At 42.7% G+C, this 17,871-nt stretch overlaps 1 protein-coding gene across 3 annotated transcripts; it reads right to left on the minus strand.

The window, feature by feature from the left end:
- Positions 1-11,801: 11,801 nt before the first annotated feature.
- dcun1d4 (DCN1, defective in cullin neddylation 1, domain containing 4) lies at positions 11,802-17,264 on the minus strand (the record flags this gene model as incomplete). Of its 3 annotated transcripts, none has more annotated exons than XM_083911531.1 (11): positions 11,802-11,978; positions 12,529-12,631; positions 12,765-12,869; positions 13,381-13,489; positions 13,662-13,753; positions 14,137-14,207; positions 14,359-14,447; positions 14,675-14,762; positions 14,963-15,002; positions 15,105-15,175; positions 16,464-16,482. In XM_083911531.1, the coding sequence occupies 11 exons, from the start codon at positions 16,480-16,482 to the stop codon at positions 11,923-11,925; spliced, it is 843 nt and encodes a 280-aa protein (XP_083767657.1). In that variant the 3' UTR covers positions 11,802-11,922. The 3 variants fall into 3 exon arrangements, with proteins under 3 accessions (XP_083767657.1, XP_083767658.1, XP_083767659.1); XM_083911532.1 differs by lacking the exon at positions 16,464-16,482 and adding an exon at positions 15,500-15,968; XM_083911533.1 differs by lacking the exons at positions 15,105-15,175; positions 16,464-16,482 and adding an exon at positions 17,253-17,264.
- Positions 17,265-17,871: the final 607 nt, after the last annotated feature.

A 17,871-nucleotide genomic window follows, 5' to 3' on the forward strand; every position in this document is an offset into this window, starting at 1 on the left:
TGAATAGGTGGGCAGAGGTCGATTCATTTGTCCAGATGGTAAAATAAGTCTATGGGCTGTTGTGCGTTGCTGTTACTGTCCTTTCATTTGATTCTCGCACATAAACAAACCTCCACATTGATATCCTTTATCTTTCGTACTTTGTTCCGCTCAGAAATGATTAAACATCCCAAGATAATAACACTGTACACTGTTCAGCCAGTCACCGTTTTTATTGACATTCCAGTGACTCAAGAGAAAGGTGTAAACCTGCAGTACAACTTTTAAGTTATTTCATAGAATTTCTCCCACTCAATCGTACATCTGTATTTCAGAGAAATGCATTCACTATGGTTCCTTTAAAGGCACGTGTAGACAGCCCATTTACTTAGCAAGACCAGTGTTGACAGTCATACACTTCTTTCCTGTTTGGTATTCAGCTCACAGCACCCTCAGTGCCTCTCTAATGAAGCACAGACCCACAGTGCTCTACTTGAGCCAAGCAGTCTCAGGGAGATTGTGAAAAGGAGGAGACAGTTAGGCATGAGCCACACAGAAATAAATCTTAGTCATTTTTAAGTGTTCACAGTAAAAAATGAAAACAAGCCAGAAAGCCAGACAGAGAGACAGAGAGAGAGAGAGAGAGAGAGAGACAGGGAGAGAGAGAGAGAGAGAGAGAGAGAGAGAGACAGAGAGAGAGACTGCCATTCACAGTTATGGATATTGACTTGATCTATCATAGAAAACCTGTAACATACAATACATCCCTTTCTTCCATCAACAGCCACCCCATCATGGTAATTGTTGAGTTCTAATTTCACCTTTTGGTTTCTGTCATCCAGGGCTGGAAGGTAGTGAGTCCTTACAAGTTCTGCAGATCTCTTTCAACAGAATCTCAGCTCTACAACCAGGAGACCTTAGCCAACTTCGACAGCTAAAAGAGCTACACCTACAACATAACTTCATCACAAGTCTCCATCCACAGATCTTCCAGGATTTGGCCCAACTCCGGGTAACACTGATTTCTTTAATCAAATTGGTCGAATACAAGTATGAATTATTCCAACAATAAATTATTCCAAAAAGTCTTTATACATCGATCATTCTCTGAAAAGTATTCTCATTAAAATATAATGTAGCTTTTAATTTGATTTTTCTTAAGTCAATTGGGATCACATTAGATGTATCAACCTCTGCTGTATGTCCATATTATGTCCCCTTCCAAGGTCCTTGATCTGAGCTTCAACATGTTGACCAGCCTCCATCCTTTGATGTACCCTTCTCTGCGTAACATTGGAGCAGATGTTCGGCTGGGTGGGAACAGGTGGCAGTGTGATTGCAGTATGCTCAGTCTAAGAAGGCGACTGGCCTATGACAGCAGCAGAGGTCTGCAAGCCTGGTGCATAGTGTGTGCTTCCCCCTCCATCCTCTTGGGCAGAGACCTGCTGCAGTTGGAGGAGGATGACCTAAACTGTTTTGGTACTGAACACGGGCCAGAGCTCCACCGAGATGTGACGGTCTATAGTGGCTCTGAGATACTGCTGTCTTGCTCTGCACAAGGTAACATGCACAAAAAGGGGTAAAATAACATATATATTTAACTAAAATAAAACTTTAATATACCGTATAACAATGCCAGTCTAACTGCATGTTAATGTTGTCTTTGTTGTAGATTCAGTGTGGTGGACACCTAGTGGTCAAGCATCTCTGAGCCAACCTCAGGCTGGTCTGCTCATCAATGACGTCACAGAGAAAGACATAGGACTATATGTGTGTGTGTCAAAACAGCACAAAGTTGTGTCTGTTTTTGACATCCAAATCAGTAAAATAGAAGGTGCAAGAAGAAAAACTAGAAGTTTGCCTAGTACCAGCCTGACCTATGGAATAGGTCAAGAAAGGAATCCGAGAGCTACACAGTCTGACTTGGCTCTGGCTGTGTGTTTGTCTGTTTTCATCACATTTCTGATAGCCTTTATCCTTGGAGTTCTTGCAAGACCTTGCATGGATGTACTTTGGGAAAGGGTTACCAAGAAGAAAAGCTCTTCTGCTACCACGTCTGTCTCATCTGTAGAACGAAGACAATATGACAATGAGGCCTACTCCAATGGTGAGGAACCAGATTTTATAGGAACTCACAGGGAAAGGAGAGTCACATTTAGCACTGTAGACTTTAGAGAAGACAGCAATGTACAATATTATGATACCATAGCCAATCAGGAGAGGATCAAAAATGATGCAGTGATTGGGGATTCAAGAGGGGAAAACAGTTTACAACAGACTAGTCCAGAGGATATCCAGAGAGATAGAGACCTCTCAGGCATCATTGATGCAGGCCGCACAAACAACATAGAGATTGAACACATCCCAGACCCTGTTGAGGTCGAGAAGAGGATAAGCTTGTCTTCACGCTCAGATTCTTCACTATCTGACAAAGTATTAAATGAGAACCAAATGACCCGGGGAGACCACTCAACATACAAGACTCATCACCTGGCAGAGGACTCTGTTCAGCTGAGAGCTGAATCCCTGAAGGTGCCACACTTTTCCAAAGAGAGCACAAGTGAACTTCCTGGATCTTCTTCAGAGCCCTTTGCAGATTGGTCACCACATACAAATAACAACAGCTTAACGGATCTGGGGCAGGAGAATGAAGAACAATTTGAATTTAGCGATTCTGTTTGTAGCATGTCGGCAAGATCCAGCAGTGTGTGCGGTTCCTTGAATGATTCAAAACTCAACGTGAGACCCACTTCTGATGAACAAAAGATGGATGACACTTCCAGCTCCAGCTCATATGTCAGTACAAATGAGCCAACACAATACACTGTGAACTCAGACCAAGAGGAGGAGAAGGATATAAAAAGGAACCACAATAAACCTAAGGTCACAAGTGCTTGCCTTCAACAGAATGCTAGTTTCGAACAACAGATCCACAATGTAGACCCTACCAGACCTTCAGTCCGATTTAATCAGGGTGACAACGTATATGAAACACAGAAGCCTACAGTGAGACCAGAGGACTCCTTTTCCTCTCATTCCAGTGACAGTGATGGGGAGGACTACACAGTCAAAAAAGGGCATGTTCCCAGTTTGGCTGTTACCACTCACAGTCAGAGTCTGGATACCAGAGCATCTTCACCACCTGCAGCTTATTCATCCTCAAGCAATGAAGCAGAAAGACTGTCAACTGATCTGGATCATCAATGTATCCCCCAAACCCAGAGGCGTGTGGATATCAGTGCACATTTACCAGTTTCTGAGTCATCTTCTAGTGATGAGAGTATGGATGAAAAAACAAAACACACAAATAAGGAAGAACAAGGACATGTGGACATGACAGGGCTTCAAAATAAAGAGTATCAATTTGCAAGCCATGATTCCATAAAAGCACAATGGCCTGCACTAGATCTTGGCCATGCTACTCTCATCAATGTACATTTGGATATCAGAGCCCCATCACCACCTACTGATTCATCTTCTAGTAGTGCCAGTGAGGATGAAACAACAGGACACACAGAGAGGCCTGGGAAGGTGAACGTTGCAGGACTTCCATTTCAAGAATCTCCATCTGGAAGTTATGACCCACAAACACAGTGGCCTGCTCTTGATCTTGAGCATACTACGCGCATCCAGAGACGTCTAGATATCAAAGCCCCATTACCACCTCCTGATTCATCTTCTAGTTGTGAGAGTGAGGATGAAACAACAGGACACACAGAGAGGCCTGGGAAGGTGAACGTTGCAGGACTTCCATTTCAAGAATCTCCATGTGGAAGTTATGACCCAGAAACACAGTGGCCTGCTCTTGATCTTGAGCATACTACGCGCATCCAGAGACGTCTAGATATCAAAGCACCATCACCACCTACTGATTCAACTTCTAGTAGTGACAGTGAGGATGAAACAACAAACCATTTAATGAAACAGAAACAAGGACAGATGAACATGGCAAGAATTCCAAGTAAAGTATCCATAACTGGAAGTTATGACCCACAAACACAGTGGCCTGTACTTGACCTTGAGCGTACTATAGGCATCAAGAGACGTCTAGATCTCAAAGCACCATCACCACCTACTGATTTATCTTCTAGTAGTGACAGTGAGGATGAAACAACAGGACACACAGAGAGGCCTAGGGAGGTGAACGTTGCAGGACTTCCTTTTCAAGAATCTCAAACTGGAAGTTATGACCCAGAAACACAGTGGCCTGCCCTTGATCTTGAGCATACTACGCGCATCAAGAGGCGTCTAGATATAAAAGCACCATCACCACCTACTGAGTCATCTTCTAGTAGTGACAGTGAGGATGAAACAACAAACCACATAATAAAACAGGGACAAGGGCAGATGAACATGGCAAGAATTCCAAGTACAGTATCTCAAACTGGAAGTTATGACCCAGAAACACAGTGGCCTGCTCTTGATCTTGAGCATACTACGCGCATCAAGAGGCGCCTAGATATCAAAGCACCATCACCTGAATCTAACTCATCTTCTAGTAGTGATAGTGAAGATGAAACAACACACCACATAAAGAAACAGGAGCAAGGAGAGACACACATGGCAAGGCTTCCAAGTAAAATATCTCAAACTGGAAGTTATGACCCAGAAACACAGTGGCCTGCCCTTGATCTTGAGCATACTACGCGCATCAAGAGGCGTCTAGATATCAAAGCACCATCACCACCTACTGATTCGTCTTCTAGTAGTGACAGTGAGGATGAAACAACAAACCACATAATGGAACGGGAACAAGGGCAGATGAACATGGCAAGAATTCCAAATAAAGAACCTCAAACTGGAAATTATGACCCACGAACACAGTGGCCTGCCCTAGATCTTGAGCATACTATGCGCATTAAGAGGCGCCTAGATATCAAAGCACCATCACCTGAATCTAACTCATCTTCTAGTAGTGACAGTGAAGGTGAAACACACCACTCAAAGAAAATGGAGCAAAGAGAGACACACATGGCAAGGCTTCCAAGTAAAGTATCTCAAAGTGGAAATGATGACCCACAAAGACAATGGCCTGTACTTGACCTTAAGCGTACTACGCGCATCAAGAGACGTCTAGATATTAAACCACTATCAGGACCTACTGATTCATCTTCTAGTAGTGACAGTGAGAATGAAACAACAAACAACACAATGAAACAGGAACAAGGGCAGATGAATATGGCAAAAATTCCCAGTAAAGTATCTCAAACTGGAAGTTATGACCCACAAACACAGTGGCCACTCTTAGATCTTGAGCATACAAAACACATCAAGAGGCGTCTAGATATCAAAGCACCATCACTACCTACTGTTTCATCTTCTAGTACTGACAGTGAGGATGAAACAACAGGACACACAGAGAGGCCTGAGAAGGTGAACGGTGCAGGACTTCCATTTCACAAATCTCAAACTGGAAATTATGACACACAAACACAGTGGCCTGCCCTAAATCTTGAGCATACTATGCGCATCAAGAGGCGCCTAGATATCAAAGCACCATTACCACCTCCTGATTCATCTTCTAGTTGTGACAGTGAGGATGAAACAACAGGTCACACAGAGATGCAGAGGCCTGGTAAGGTGGACACTGCAAAGCTTCCTTTTCAAGAATCTCAAACAAAAAGTGTTGATCCAGACATAATGTGGCCTGCCCTTGATCTTGAGCAAACTACACGCATCCAGAGGCGTCTAGATATCAAAGCACCATCACCACCTACTGATTCAACTTCTAGTAGTGACAGTGAGGATGAAACAACAAACCATTTAATGAAACAGAAACAAGGACAGATGAACATGGCAAGAATTCCAAGTACAGTATCTCAAACTGGAAGTTATGACCCAGAAACACAGTGGCCTGCTCTTGATCTTGAGCATACTACGCGCATCAAGAGGCGTCTAGATATAAAAGCACCATCACCACCTACTGTTTCATCTTCTAGTAGTGACAGTGAGGATGAAACAATAGGCCACACAGAGAGGCCTGAGAAGGTGAACGGTGCAGGACTTCCATTTCACGAATCTCAAACTGGAAGTTATGACCCACAAACACAGTGGCCTGCCCTAAATCTTGAGCATACTATGCGCATCAAGAGGCGCCTAGATATCAAAGCACCATCGCCTGAATCTAACTCATCTTCTAGTAGTGATAGTGAAAATGAAACAACACACCATATAAAGAAACAGGAGCAAGGAGAGACACACATGGCAAGGCTTTCAAGTAAAATATCTCAAACTGGAAGTTATGACCCAGAAACACAGTGGCCTGCCCTTGATCTTGAGCATACTACGCGCATCAAGAGGCGTCTAGATATTAAACCACCATCAGGACCTACTGATTCATCTTCTAGTAGTGACAGTGAGGATGAAACAACAAACCACATAATAAAACAGGGACAAGGGCAGATGAACATTGCAAGAAGTCCAAGTAAAGTATCTCAAACTGGAAATTATGACCCACAAACACAGTTGCCTACCCTAAATCTCGAGCATACTACCCGCATCAAGAGGCGTCTAGATATCAAAGCCCCATTACCTAAATCTAACTCATTTTCTAGTAGTGAAAGTGAGGGTGAATCAACACAGCACACAGAGAGGCCTGGAAAGGTGAAAATTGCAGGATTTCCATTTCATGAATCTCAAACAGAAATTAATGATCCAGACATGAAATGGCCTACCCTTGATCTTGAGCATACAATGCGCATCAAGAGGCGTCTCGATATCAAAGCCCGATCACCACCAATTGATTCATCTTCTAGTAGTGACAGTAACGATGAAAAAACAAAATACACAGAGAAACAGAAGCAAGGGGAGATGTCCATACCAAGGCTTTCAAGTAAAGTATCTCAGACGGGAAGTTATGATCCACAAACACAGTGGCCTGCCATAAATCTTGAGCGTACTACACGCATCAAGAGGCGCCTAGATATAAAAGCACCATCGCCACCTACTGATTCATCTTCTAGTAGTGACAGTGAGGATGAAACAACAAACCACATAATGAAACAGGAACAAGGGCAGATGGACATGGCAAGAATTCCAAGTAAAGTATCTCAAACTGCAAATCATGATCCACAAACACAGTGGCCTGCCCTTGATCTTGAGCATACTATGCGTATCAAGAGGCATCTAGATATCAAAGCACCCTCACCTAAATATAACTCATCTACTAGTAGTGACAGTGAAGATGAAACAACACACCACACAGAGGGGCCCGGAAAGGTGAACGTTGCAGGACTTCCATTTCCGGGCAATGTGGGCATAACAAGTTATCAAACAGGGACAAAGTTGCCTGACATGAACGTGAGTGTCCCCCCTGTCAAGAGACGTTTGAATATCAAAGGACCACCACTACAATCAGATCCAGTTCTTAGTAGTGTGTCTCCAGGTTCTCAAGGATCGGAATCAAACTCTTCCAGAAGCGACAGTGAGGATGAATATGCCAAGCTAGGACTGGGAGCATCTGCCATATCAGAGAACACTGAAAAGGAGTTAATTAGATCGCCAAAGACCCCAGTGACAAAGACAGACCACAATATTAAATTAGAAAAGTATACAGTTATTACAGATGAAGTGAGGGACAAAACAACAAGTGACAAAATCAGCACAACACCAGAAATAAACCCAGAACTTCAGTCACGGTGGGCCACAATGAATCTGGGTATCTCCCGCTTCAGAAAGCGTCTTGAAATCACATCTCATACACACGAATCACCAAAACTGCCCTCATCACTTCCACCTGACTCCCCCTCCTCTTCCAGCAGTGAAAGTGGGACTAGGAGTAAAAGCCGCAGAAGACAAGAGATAAGGGGAGATGGAATGCAAGGCATCATACAAACAGAATCATCTCTCAATAAACCGGTAAATGATTCTCTCAGTTTGAAGGGTCGAAATGACAACTCGGTAGAGGTTAAATTTAGAAATAACTATAGCCTCCCCACAACTGAAGAAAAGTCAAACCCAGATACTATGTTGACCGGTTTTGGTTCTCCACACTTAAAGAGGTACCTGGATATCAAGGTCAGTGAAAAGGCTCCTGCTACACCACCACCATTACGACAAATGCCTGATTCCTCCTCCAATAGTGAGAATGAAGATGCATCACCAGAACATGCAGGTAAAGGATGGAGTGGAAGATCTAAGCTGCCTGTTGTCACTGACAAGGAAGCATCCCAGAAGGATTTCAGAGCACCATTACAAAGGGAATCTTCCTCCAACAGCAATAGTGAGGATAAGACAGTAGACCGCAGTGTTCCTGACCTGAGTCTTGGTGTCCCACATGTTAAGAGGCGTCTAAATGTAAAGGCATTACCAGAGCATAGTTATTTCCCTTCTTCCCGCAGCGAGGGCGAAAATGAGGTGACAGGATACACCGCAAACCAAAGCAGACATGAATCAAGCATGTCAAGAATGACAGATAATGATGATCTAATCACTTATAAGCGCCTTATTATCAAACCCTCATCACCACCAAGTAATTCTTTCACCCCTAGTGGCAAGAGTCCATTCCATAGTGTGGGAGACAGAAATGAATCTCTTGCTCCAAAGACAGTTCCCAGTATGAGCTTTGATGATGTAGTAGAGAAAAGGATCGAGCAGCCCAGACACACCACGAATATGGACTTGCCCCCTGAGATAAGGTGGACTGGTGTTGGTCATCAGTCTGACCTTTCTATCCCAGGTCTGAGTAGACATCTGGATGTAGGATTCTCATCTCCACACCAAGTCAGAGGAAACACAGATGTTACACTAATGCAGAAACACTCATCTCTTAGTGCCAATAGAGTTTCTCTTGCACCCAGCAGAACTCTTGACAAGTTAGACAACCCACCCAGAAGCACAAATGAGATGTTGAGGGCAGTAACTGAGAACAGTAATCAAAGGAAAGGCCTCAGTGCCCTAAAAGCCATGTCATCAGAGAGACGAAGGTGGGAAATATTGGATACAAATGTAGATACGGGTGCATCTCCTTTATTTGATGACCATGGTCCACAAGTTGACACCAGTTTTAACTATCGCAAGTCTGAAAAAGACATCAAGCCCCTGGCCAAACAGCCACCAACACAGTTACATCCTTCCTCTACTTCAGTAGATGAGAGAAGAGCTACAGATTTGTTGTATGGTATTCCCCACTACAGGAGGCATGACTTTGGAGGACCGCCGCAGGAGGCTCCACCTCCTATTCCAGCAACACCACCACCATATGAGGCAGTAGGGCTTACATGGAAGTCTCCACAGAGTAGTATGGAACAAGGGTTGGAAGGCACCAGATCCCATTTGCAAAGGAGCGGAAACACAGAGAGTTCGGACCCTTCTTCACTTACATCACAAAACCTGGCAGTCGATTTTGACTTCTCAGATTTCAACATTAGTGAAGTTTGATTGAAGAAAAAGTCACTGCATCCTTAACACTGACAAAACAGGCAAATTATTAGCATTGTGTGATCTTAAATTGGTCAGTGTATGACACAAATATTGTGAATTATATTAAGTTCTGTAAGAGTTCAGCTTTAAATTAAATGTAAATATTAATCAATGTTTTGTGTAGAACTGAAGCGCAGTACAGGGCATCATGTTTATTTTTCAGATTTACCTTATTTCTGTAAATTGCTTTTTTGCAACAAGAATCCATATCATGTATTATAAATACACTTAAGAAACCTTAATAAAACCCTATTGCTGAACAATATAATCCAGAGCTCTCATTTGTAGAAATAATTACATTTTAATCACGAAGACAGCAATGACAGTGTTGCTGATGGTACTTTGTTTTTTTATGGACAAACTACACTAAACAAACTATTAACTTAGGAGCCAAAATATAAGTCAGTAAGTTAATAAACCCTTTTATTTATGTATATAGACATAGGTTATAGTGAAAACAGACATAGAACACTTACATAGTTTACGTACATATATACACTTGGGACAAGGGTGTTCATCCTCCTGCATTGTCATGGGAGAATACTAAAACGTTGATCTCTACACAGTATTTGGTAAGCAATCCAACAACAACCTCAGTCTTAGATGTGATGCTGATGGCTTATGTATTGTAATGACAATAGAGGCTTTCGTATAATTTCATCTGCAGTGGATTTTAATGACACAAGAGCTGGCGTATTTTATCTTCACAACAAATTTCATTGTTTTAAGTGTATCATGACAGTAAATAAAATAAATAAAATTAGATCCTGTATACCGGCTGCAGCTCCCTAAAGCCTTGCAGCGTGTGTAAGAATGTGTAAGATGGGGTAAATGCAGGAGGGAACTCCTGCTCCACCGTGAGGTTACAGGTGTGTTCCAGGTCTTAATAGACACAATCATGTTGTTCATCCGAATTAAGAGAACATGATCGTGAATATCAAATCAAGCACAAAACACTTGAACAAATTCCTGTACAAAACAATTACACCTTTGAAAAATGTTTTCAAAAAATCTCATCCATTCACAAAAGGCTCTGTTGGAGCATGCATGCAAATATTAAATCTGACGATTCAACATCACACCACAGCCAAAGACAAAAATGTATACATGTGTACAAGAACATTATACTAGGCGAAAAGAACAGCATAGCATCATCACACAGTTCCAAGCCGTCAGTGTCCATTGTTTTGATTAGATCCTACGGGTGGTACAAAGCAATGCTTTCAGCAAACCTACCTTTCTACTCAAGCCTTAAGGACCTCATCCTGAGAGGGTCACTGGTCTTCCACTGTAGTTATATTAACACTGTCAGTGTTGGGAAAGATGCTACTAGTAAGAGGAGACGTGAAACAATCAGTGGACTAAGGAGGACAAACAAATGTCACATATCAAGACAAAATGGACACCAACAAGCTCTATGTCAACTTATAACACAGCCCAAACAGTCTGAATTCATCCTGAATTAATCCCTGACCACTGTGTGTGTGTGTGTGTGTGTGTGTGTGTGTGTGTGTGTGTGTGTGTGTGTGTGTGTGTGTGTGTGTGTGTGTGTGTGTGTGTGTGTGTGTGTGTGTGTGTGTGTGTGTGTGTGTGTGTGTGTGTGTGTGTGTGTGTGTGTGTGTGTGTGTGTGTGTGTGTGTGTGTGTGTGTGTGTGTGTCACACAAAGTTACTTCCATGTTTTGAGGCACAATAATACTCTTACCTACACAACGTAGATACATAAATCGGTCATCGGACCAATAAATGCTGATCAGAGCACTAATGGCTCACCGCTCTACTGTAATAAGAGTTAGTAAGCAGCAATGCTGATTTGTTTGGTGTTATGAGGTCTGAAGCCTTTGCAGGGGGTTCGCGAAGAAAACAAAAACTGGAGGGAAAAAAATCAATCACTGGCACAAATCAATAGTAAACAGCACAGGCACCAGAAACCTGTGATCAACCATTTGACACAGTGTGCTTCTTGAAGAACTCCTATCCAACTCAAAATATGACAAACCATAGGTAGTGCCATCTGTCCAGAAAAGCTCAAGTTCATTGCACAGATATATAATATTTAAATGTGCCCAGGTCAAAGTGACCCTGTTTAAGACTCAGACACAATGCATGAATGGTCACTGTTGGTATCTCTGTGCTGAAGACAAGGGTTGAGGAGTGGTTCTCCCACGCAATACCATTTTGCTTCCATGGTCCATGTATGATATCATGTAATCCTAACACAGACAGCAATATGACATGTCACAGTGAGAGGGAGCAAAGCCACTGGGGATTGCTGCAAGCTTACCCACTATGCAACTTCGGTAGGGAACATAACTCCACAATGGCAGCCTCTCCACGCTGTGGACAGCATGCAGCCAGGCTGCGAACCCAGTGCCCCCACCCTAGCCCACCCACAGAACCTCTCCTCTACCAGGAAGCACCCACAGTCACTGCTTTACCATTTTTGTATTGTTTACTTATTGGTTGTTGATTCTCATAGTTGTTGTCACAGTTGTATTTTTTCCATTTTCCATTTTGCGCTGCACCTATGACATCTGTCTTTCCTTGTACCATTCCACAAACTCGTCCAACAAAACCGGCCCTGACAAAAGAATGAGAGAGTAGAAGAGATTAGAAAGCATTTATTTGTGTAACACTCACATAAAGCATTGTTGTCATGTTAAGGCTGTACTCACACCAAATCAGGCATTGCGGCAATTAGCAAAATGTTGTTAAGCGGTGTGGGAGAGTCACTTATAACAGCCCATTTGTGTCTCCATTGCGTTCCCCGGGATGCTAGCATTTAGCCACGCTGCTAGTAAATATGCCGGGTCCTACGAGTGATTGTCTGTCTGCAGCGACGGATAGGGAAAGCACACTTTCAATAACTAGCCAGGATGTGTGGCCTATTATTACAGTGGATTTTTGGTGCACACGGTGAAGTTGAATGACTCCTCGTGAAACATAACGTAACGCTCCATAATTTTTTGTTCTCCACAAGTTAATTCTATTTCAAATTTTTGCCGCAGGGCCGCTGCATTTTTTTAAGGCATTCCTTGTGGTTGGTCTAGATTCACTACACACATTCAAATGAATGCCGCAACGCCTGATCTGGTGTGATTGCGGCATTATGCTTGGATTTGTTCACTCACAGGCACCATCCTCATCGTAGTTACTGAGGTCCAGGTTGATTGTCCTGCTGAACTCTAAAACATTGCACCATTGGTCTTTGTTGATGACTTTGTACTTGGATTGCTGAGGAATAGTAAACAAATGACATATATGAATACAGCAACAACCCTATTCAAGAACAAACAGGGACTTAAACAATCTTATATACAACTACAGTAAAATGCTGTTTGTAGACATCTGTGGACATGACACTTACCTCTAGAAACTGATTAAACACAGGAAACAGAGGCCACGTCTTTCCCAGAAGCAGCCCCAGCATACACTTGGCTGTGTTCAAGTCCAAACTCCTCTGGTCCTTTTCCTGTCCAATCAAAACACCCACTGCTTTGTGAAATCAATGCAGCATGTCAACCACACTCTAGAGGGGCGGTCTAGCAACATCATTATCAACATTAGCCCAATATACAAAACAGACTGAATTCCTTAATCCGGTGCTGTTATTTTTAATAAAATATTACACTGTTATCACAGTCACTGCGTCATGTTTTCATTCACCATAACAGAGTGAGCAGTGTTCTTCAAATCATGGTTCAATGTCTACATGAGAGGAAAGTCAGGCAGTGTAAACAGGCAGCACACTTGATAAGTGCTTTCCTACTCCAAGTGAAAGTGTAAAATTATCTTGACCTCCTCGAAACATCAAGATTGGTCTGAACATGGGCTCAGTAAGACCTTATAGGAATTTCAATCAGGCACAATTTGCAAACAACTGCTCCCTACAGGGATTTTACTATTCAATTGAACGGAATTCAGTGTGTTTAAGCATGCTGTGTATGTGAGCATCTTTCCAGAAAAGTCTTATCACGACTCACCCGAGCAAAATCAAAGGCATATCTATAAATGAGCTTAAAACTGGTGCTGTCGTTTAGGACAGATCTCAGGTAGTCGAGCGAGTTCCTCAGCCTTTCCGTGGAGTCGCACCTGACAGCAGGGGGAAAAAAGTGCCTTAGACATACACCCACACACACTTCACTAGCTGCTCTACTGAGTGCCTAGAGTACTCTAGAATGACATGACTAGAGGCAGAGAAAACACATGCAAAAATCAATCTTGAAAACAGCATGCAAAAATACAAAAAAGGTAACTGACGTACTGCAGTAAGCCCATGCCTCTCAGCCACTCCTGGAGAGTGAAATATCCCATACTCTGGGCATCCAGCTTCCAAGCAAGAACCAGCATCACCACCTGGGCACAGACAGCAACGTTTACAGCTACAGGCAACCTTATATTGTAGATGTGTGAATCACATCTATTTTGTCAATCTATCAACTGAAATAAGTCATTTACATGTCAAACACAGAAAACAACTAACCCCAAAAACCCTTGAAAAAAAGAATGGGTGTAAATTAGTAGTGACTGTGAAGTGAATAACTGATAAAAAAAAGGATTATGCCATTTGTTTATTTTCACAAATAATCAACTGATGAGAAATGCCCATGACATAACACAGCCAAAAGTTTGTCCAAATTAAGTGCTTAGTTTGACTGGCGGCAAGAGAGAGAAAAACAGTAAAAAGCGAGCAAACTGGGACCAAACGGATGTAATCAAAATGCAAGAAAACTGCTTACATTCTCTGGCTCCACTCCAATGTCCTCACAGAACTTCTCCATGCCCTCTGGACCCACCACGTTATCACAACCTATTTAAACGACAAGTGTGATGTCACATACAGCATTAAATTCGCATGTGGAGCTAAAAAAACTGAAGCCATTGATCAGTGGTCAAATGCGAATAAACCACGAGCGTCTGACAACGTGAGGTGTGTAATATTTTAAAATGTAAAACTCCACCTGCATATTCATAGAACCACTCCAAGCATCTTTTACTGGAAAATGTCTCCTCCTCACGAATTTGTGACGTTTCATGTTTTCTGAAAACGCTGCCGATTAAAAGAAAGTTTTAATCACAAGCTTAGCAGCAAACGCAGCTCACAATTTCAAAAGCAGCCAATCTGATTTAAAAAGGCTTCCCTAACTGCAAAATTAAGACTTCAGGGATACATTCTTCTTGAATACGCCACAATAATCAAGGGCTCGCGCATAACTGACAGACTTTTTAATTTATTTTCTTCATTTTTTTTTTATCTTGAGCAAAGGCATGTCACACCTGTCCTGGCGACTTTTCTTGGCTGACATGTCATCTCCAGCAGAGGGTCTCCTCTTTTTCCTAGGAGGCATGGCTCTAGAGCAACAAGCTGGGGAAGGAAGTGGAAGACAGAATGGAAGAGAGCGTATGAGCAATACATAGATGAGGCATATTTTCTCTTGCTAAACATACTCTCAGAAAGCCGACAGGAAGACACATTGTTTTGGCAGTAGCTTAATGCATGCCTGTCCCAGTGATGACAGTAGTGACAGTGTTCTGCAATGACTACAGGACCTTCTGAGTTATTACCTGAGGGGTGGCTATCCTGTCCAACGTCTTCTGTCAGGTTCTATTAAAATAGATACCACATACTTGTGAAGGGGACACACACAGACACACTCAACACAAACCTAAAATATACAAAATACACAAGCTGCCAATATGTATTTACCAGCCTGTGCAAGGTGTGGTGGATCTTATGGATGCTCGCCAGTGTAGTCAAGTGGGAATTCAGCTGTAAATCTAATTCCACAAGAAAAATAACATCAAAAATTCAACTACAGCATAACACACAGCCCTCTGCTCCGAATTAAACTTAGAAACTTGGCACAAGGGTACACGAAGGTGACATCATCGTAGCACCAACAAGAACATATGATGTTAATGTTTGCCAGTGATCAACATAGCACCTACAGTGCTCAAAATACTTTGGTGTGGTTTCTACTTTAAAAAGGTTCACGTTGCAGAAAACGACAGAAAAATGTCTCACGCGAATGAGGGAGTGACTCTCTGCATTACTCGATTATAGATATTGCAAAGTCGATCATATTTGATGATGCATGCTACCTTGTCACCAGATGTCATCAGTGCATTTCCGCCCAAAAGCTGTCATCGAATCTCGATGCTTTAAATGTATTTCTCGAGGCATAAACGAGACAAAAACCACACAAGCTGCATACCTAAAATAGCAGTGCAGACGCGCAACTTGCACAGAGTTTACAAAGTATCTAGAGAGTTGGGCACATGGGTGTTGTAGTCCATTTCCTCCAAAGAGGCCGTTGAAGGCTGTTCTCTAGTTGGGAAACTAAACTACAGTTCCCAAGCCGACAGAACAACTATTTCTTTCAGACCCATCTACCCCCCACATTTACCCCAACTGATTGAATGCATTTTACACTGACTTGAAAAAAATCTAACATCATAATGCCTACTGGCACATAACCATTGCGCAGACGTTTTGCAGCAGTTGCTGTAGATGCCGCAAAGCCCGACAGCACTGCTGCAGCAGGCATTGCAAGATGTTTTACACAACTGCGTCACAATTTTCATTCTCTGTAATAGTCCGCAGTTGACCAGAAAATTGACCTATTTACTATGGCATTATTTTCATCCTAAGTTTGAGTTGAAACGCACGGCGGTCCCTCAGTAACGAATATGAACACCACAACGCACAGATTACCATCGAAAACCGTCTGGATTTAACATACGTCGGCTGCATTCTGCTCAGCTCTGCTAACGCCACACAAAAAACAACTTCAGGAAGACTGCCGTGTCCAACAAAACCTCCTGCATGACCAAAACAACTGAAATTACACTAGCTATCTTTCCTTTGTTGTCGCCAAAGACAGCACTGGCAAATACAAAGGGGGCCACCAAATAGCACCGAATTCATGCGTCCTCATCAAATCCTACAGGGCTAAAAGTAGATAAGAAACACACGGCGCCGGTTTGCTTCTCTCCGACAAACTCTGCCGCAACCTTAGATGTTAGCATTTTGATGCAGAAAAGCCTCTATAACGTTGCTACTTACTTGCCGCATCAGAGTGCATTTTTATGAAACATACAACTGTCTGTGGGAAGTACGGAGACCGGCCAATAGGCGGGCCATGTCGACGTAAACCACGCCCGTGAACGATGATTGGAGCAGAGCCCGTTCTGTCTCCGCCTTCGGTCGCTGTCCGTTGGCTATTCATGGTGCCATGTCACAAGAAGGCGGGGGGATAAATAGGCCCCTCCCGCGTGCAAATATGATTGGTCAGAGTTCCCAAACAGGCTGCGCCACCGCTGTGATTCATTGGTCTAGAGGTTTATACGAGCACGCCAATCACCAGAATTTCCTCGTGCATGCCCGAAACCAGCCCACGATGGAATCTGATTGGTCGATACAGTCATAAGTTGACCTCCCAGGGAAGCTGCTGTTTGGGTTCGTTTAATGTCACCTCAGCCGGGCGGAGGTTGGTGGCGGTGCGTTTGGCAGTGTGAATTATGTCTCACTTCACGATGGTGTGTGAATAGCATATTAAAGTATCTCAGTCCTCGCGTGGTCACTAGTTTTTAGACTTCGGTGGAAGTCTGAGATGTGCTTCATGAGCACTGTTTGTCAGGTGACTGGGAGACTCAGTTATTAGTCAAAACGAGCGGATACATTCAACCCAGTTTGTTTTTAACACTAGTACCTATGATTAGTACCACTGAGGTGTAGTGGATGACTCCGTTTAACTGGTTCACTAGTTAGCTAATATCACTAACTGAGAGTAACACAAGTTGAGCAGCAAGACCAGCCCCCTGAATGCCACCATTTTCAGTAAATTCATATTACCTTCGAGGTAGAACTGGGAAAACCGCCTGCTGAGTAGACCACTGCAATGGCTGTAACACACAGCTGTGCCTGTCTTTCTACTGTACCTGTTTGTGCCTGCAGGAGCAGAGACACTTTCCCTTTGCAGTGGCAAAAGGCTACTGCTAGCACTAGTTTGCAGTGTGAAATGCACTACTTCTCCTCATGCTTGCTACTTGTTATACTGCTTCTATTTCAATGCATTTTGAGGGAATTATTGTACTTTTTACTCTGACATGTTAACATACAAAACATGATCTCATTAAATATGAGGTGTTTTTGCTGTTTATACATAATGTATATTCTAATAGTATATATTTATTATGCGTGTGTGTATGTGTGTATATATATAATGTTAAACAATGTGCCCTTATTTGCCTTTGTGACAAAGCTGGCACAATTAAGTATCTTATCTTAAATCTCTTTGTCCAAGACAGTGAATATTTGCCAATATTAGGGAACCAGGTTCTGTTATCACTGTTATCTCTTCTTTTTATCAGTGGTAATAAACCATTCTTTGATTTAACTTCTAATAGCCATGATGCTGGGACTTATAATAAAACCAGTCCCTGACCTTTGGTTAGGACGAGTATGCTTGTAA

This window comes from Echiichthys vipera (genome assembly GCF_963691815.1).
Source record: "Echiichthys vipera genome assembly, chromosome: 3".
Taxonomy (NCBI): Eukaryota; Metazoa; Chordata; class Actinopteri; order Perciformes; family Trachinidae; genus Echiichthys; species Echiichthys vipera.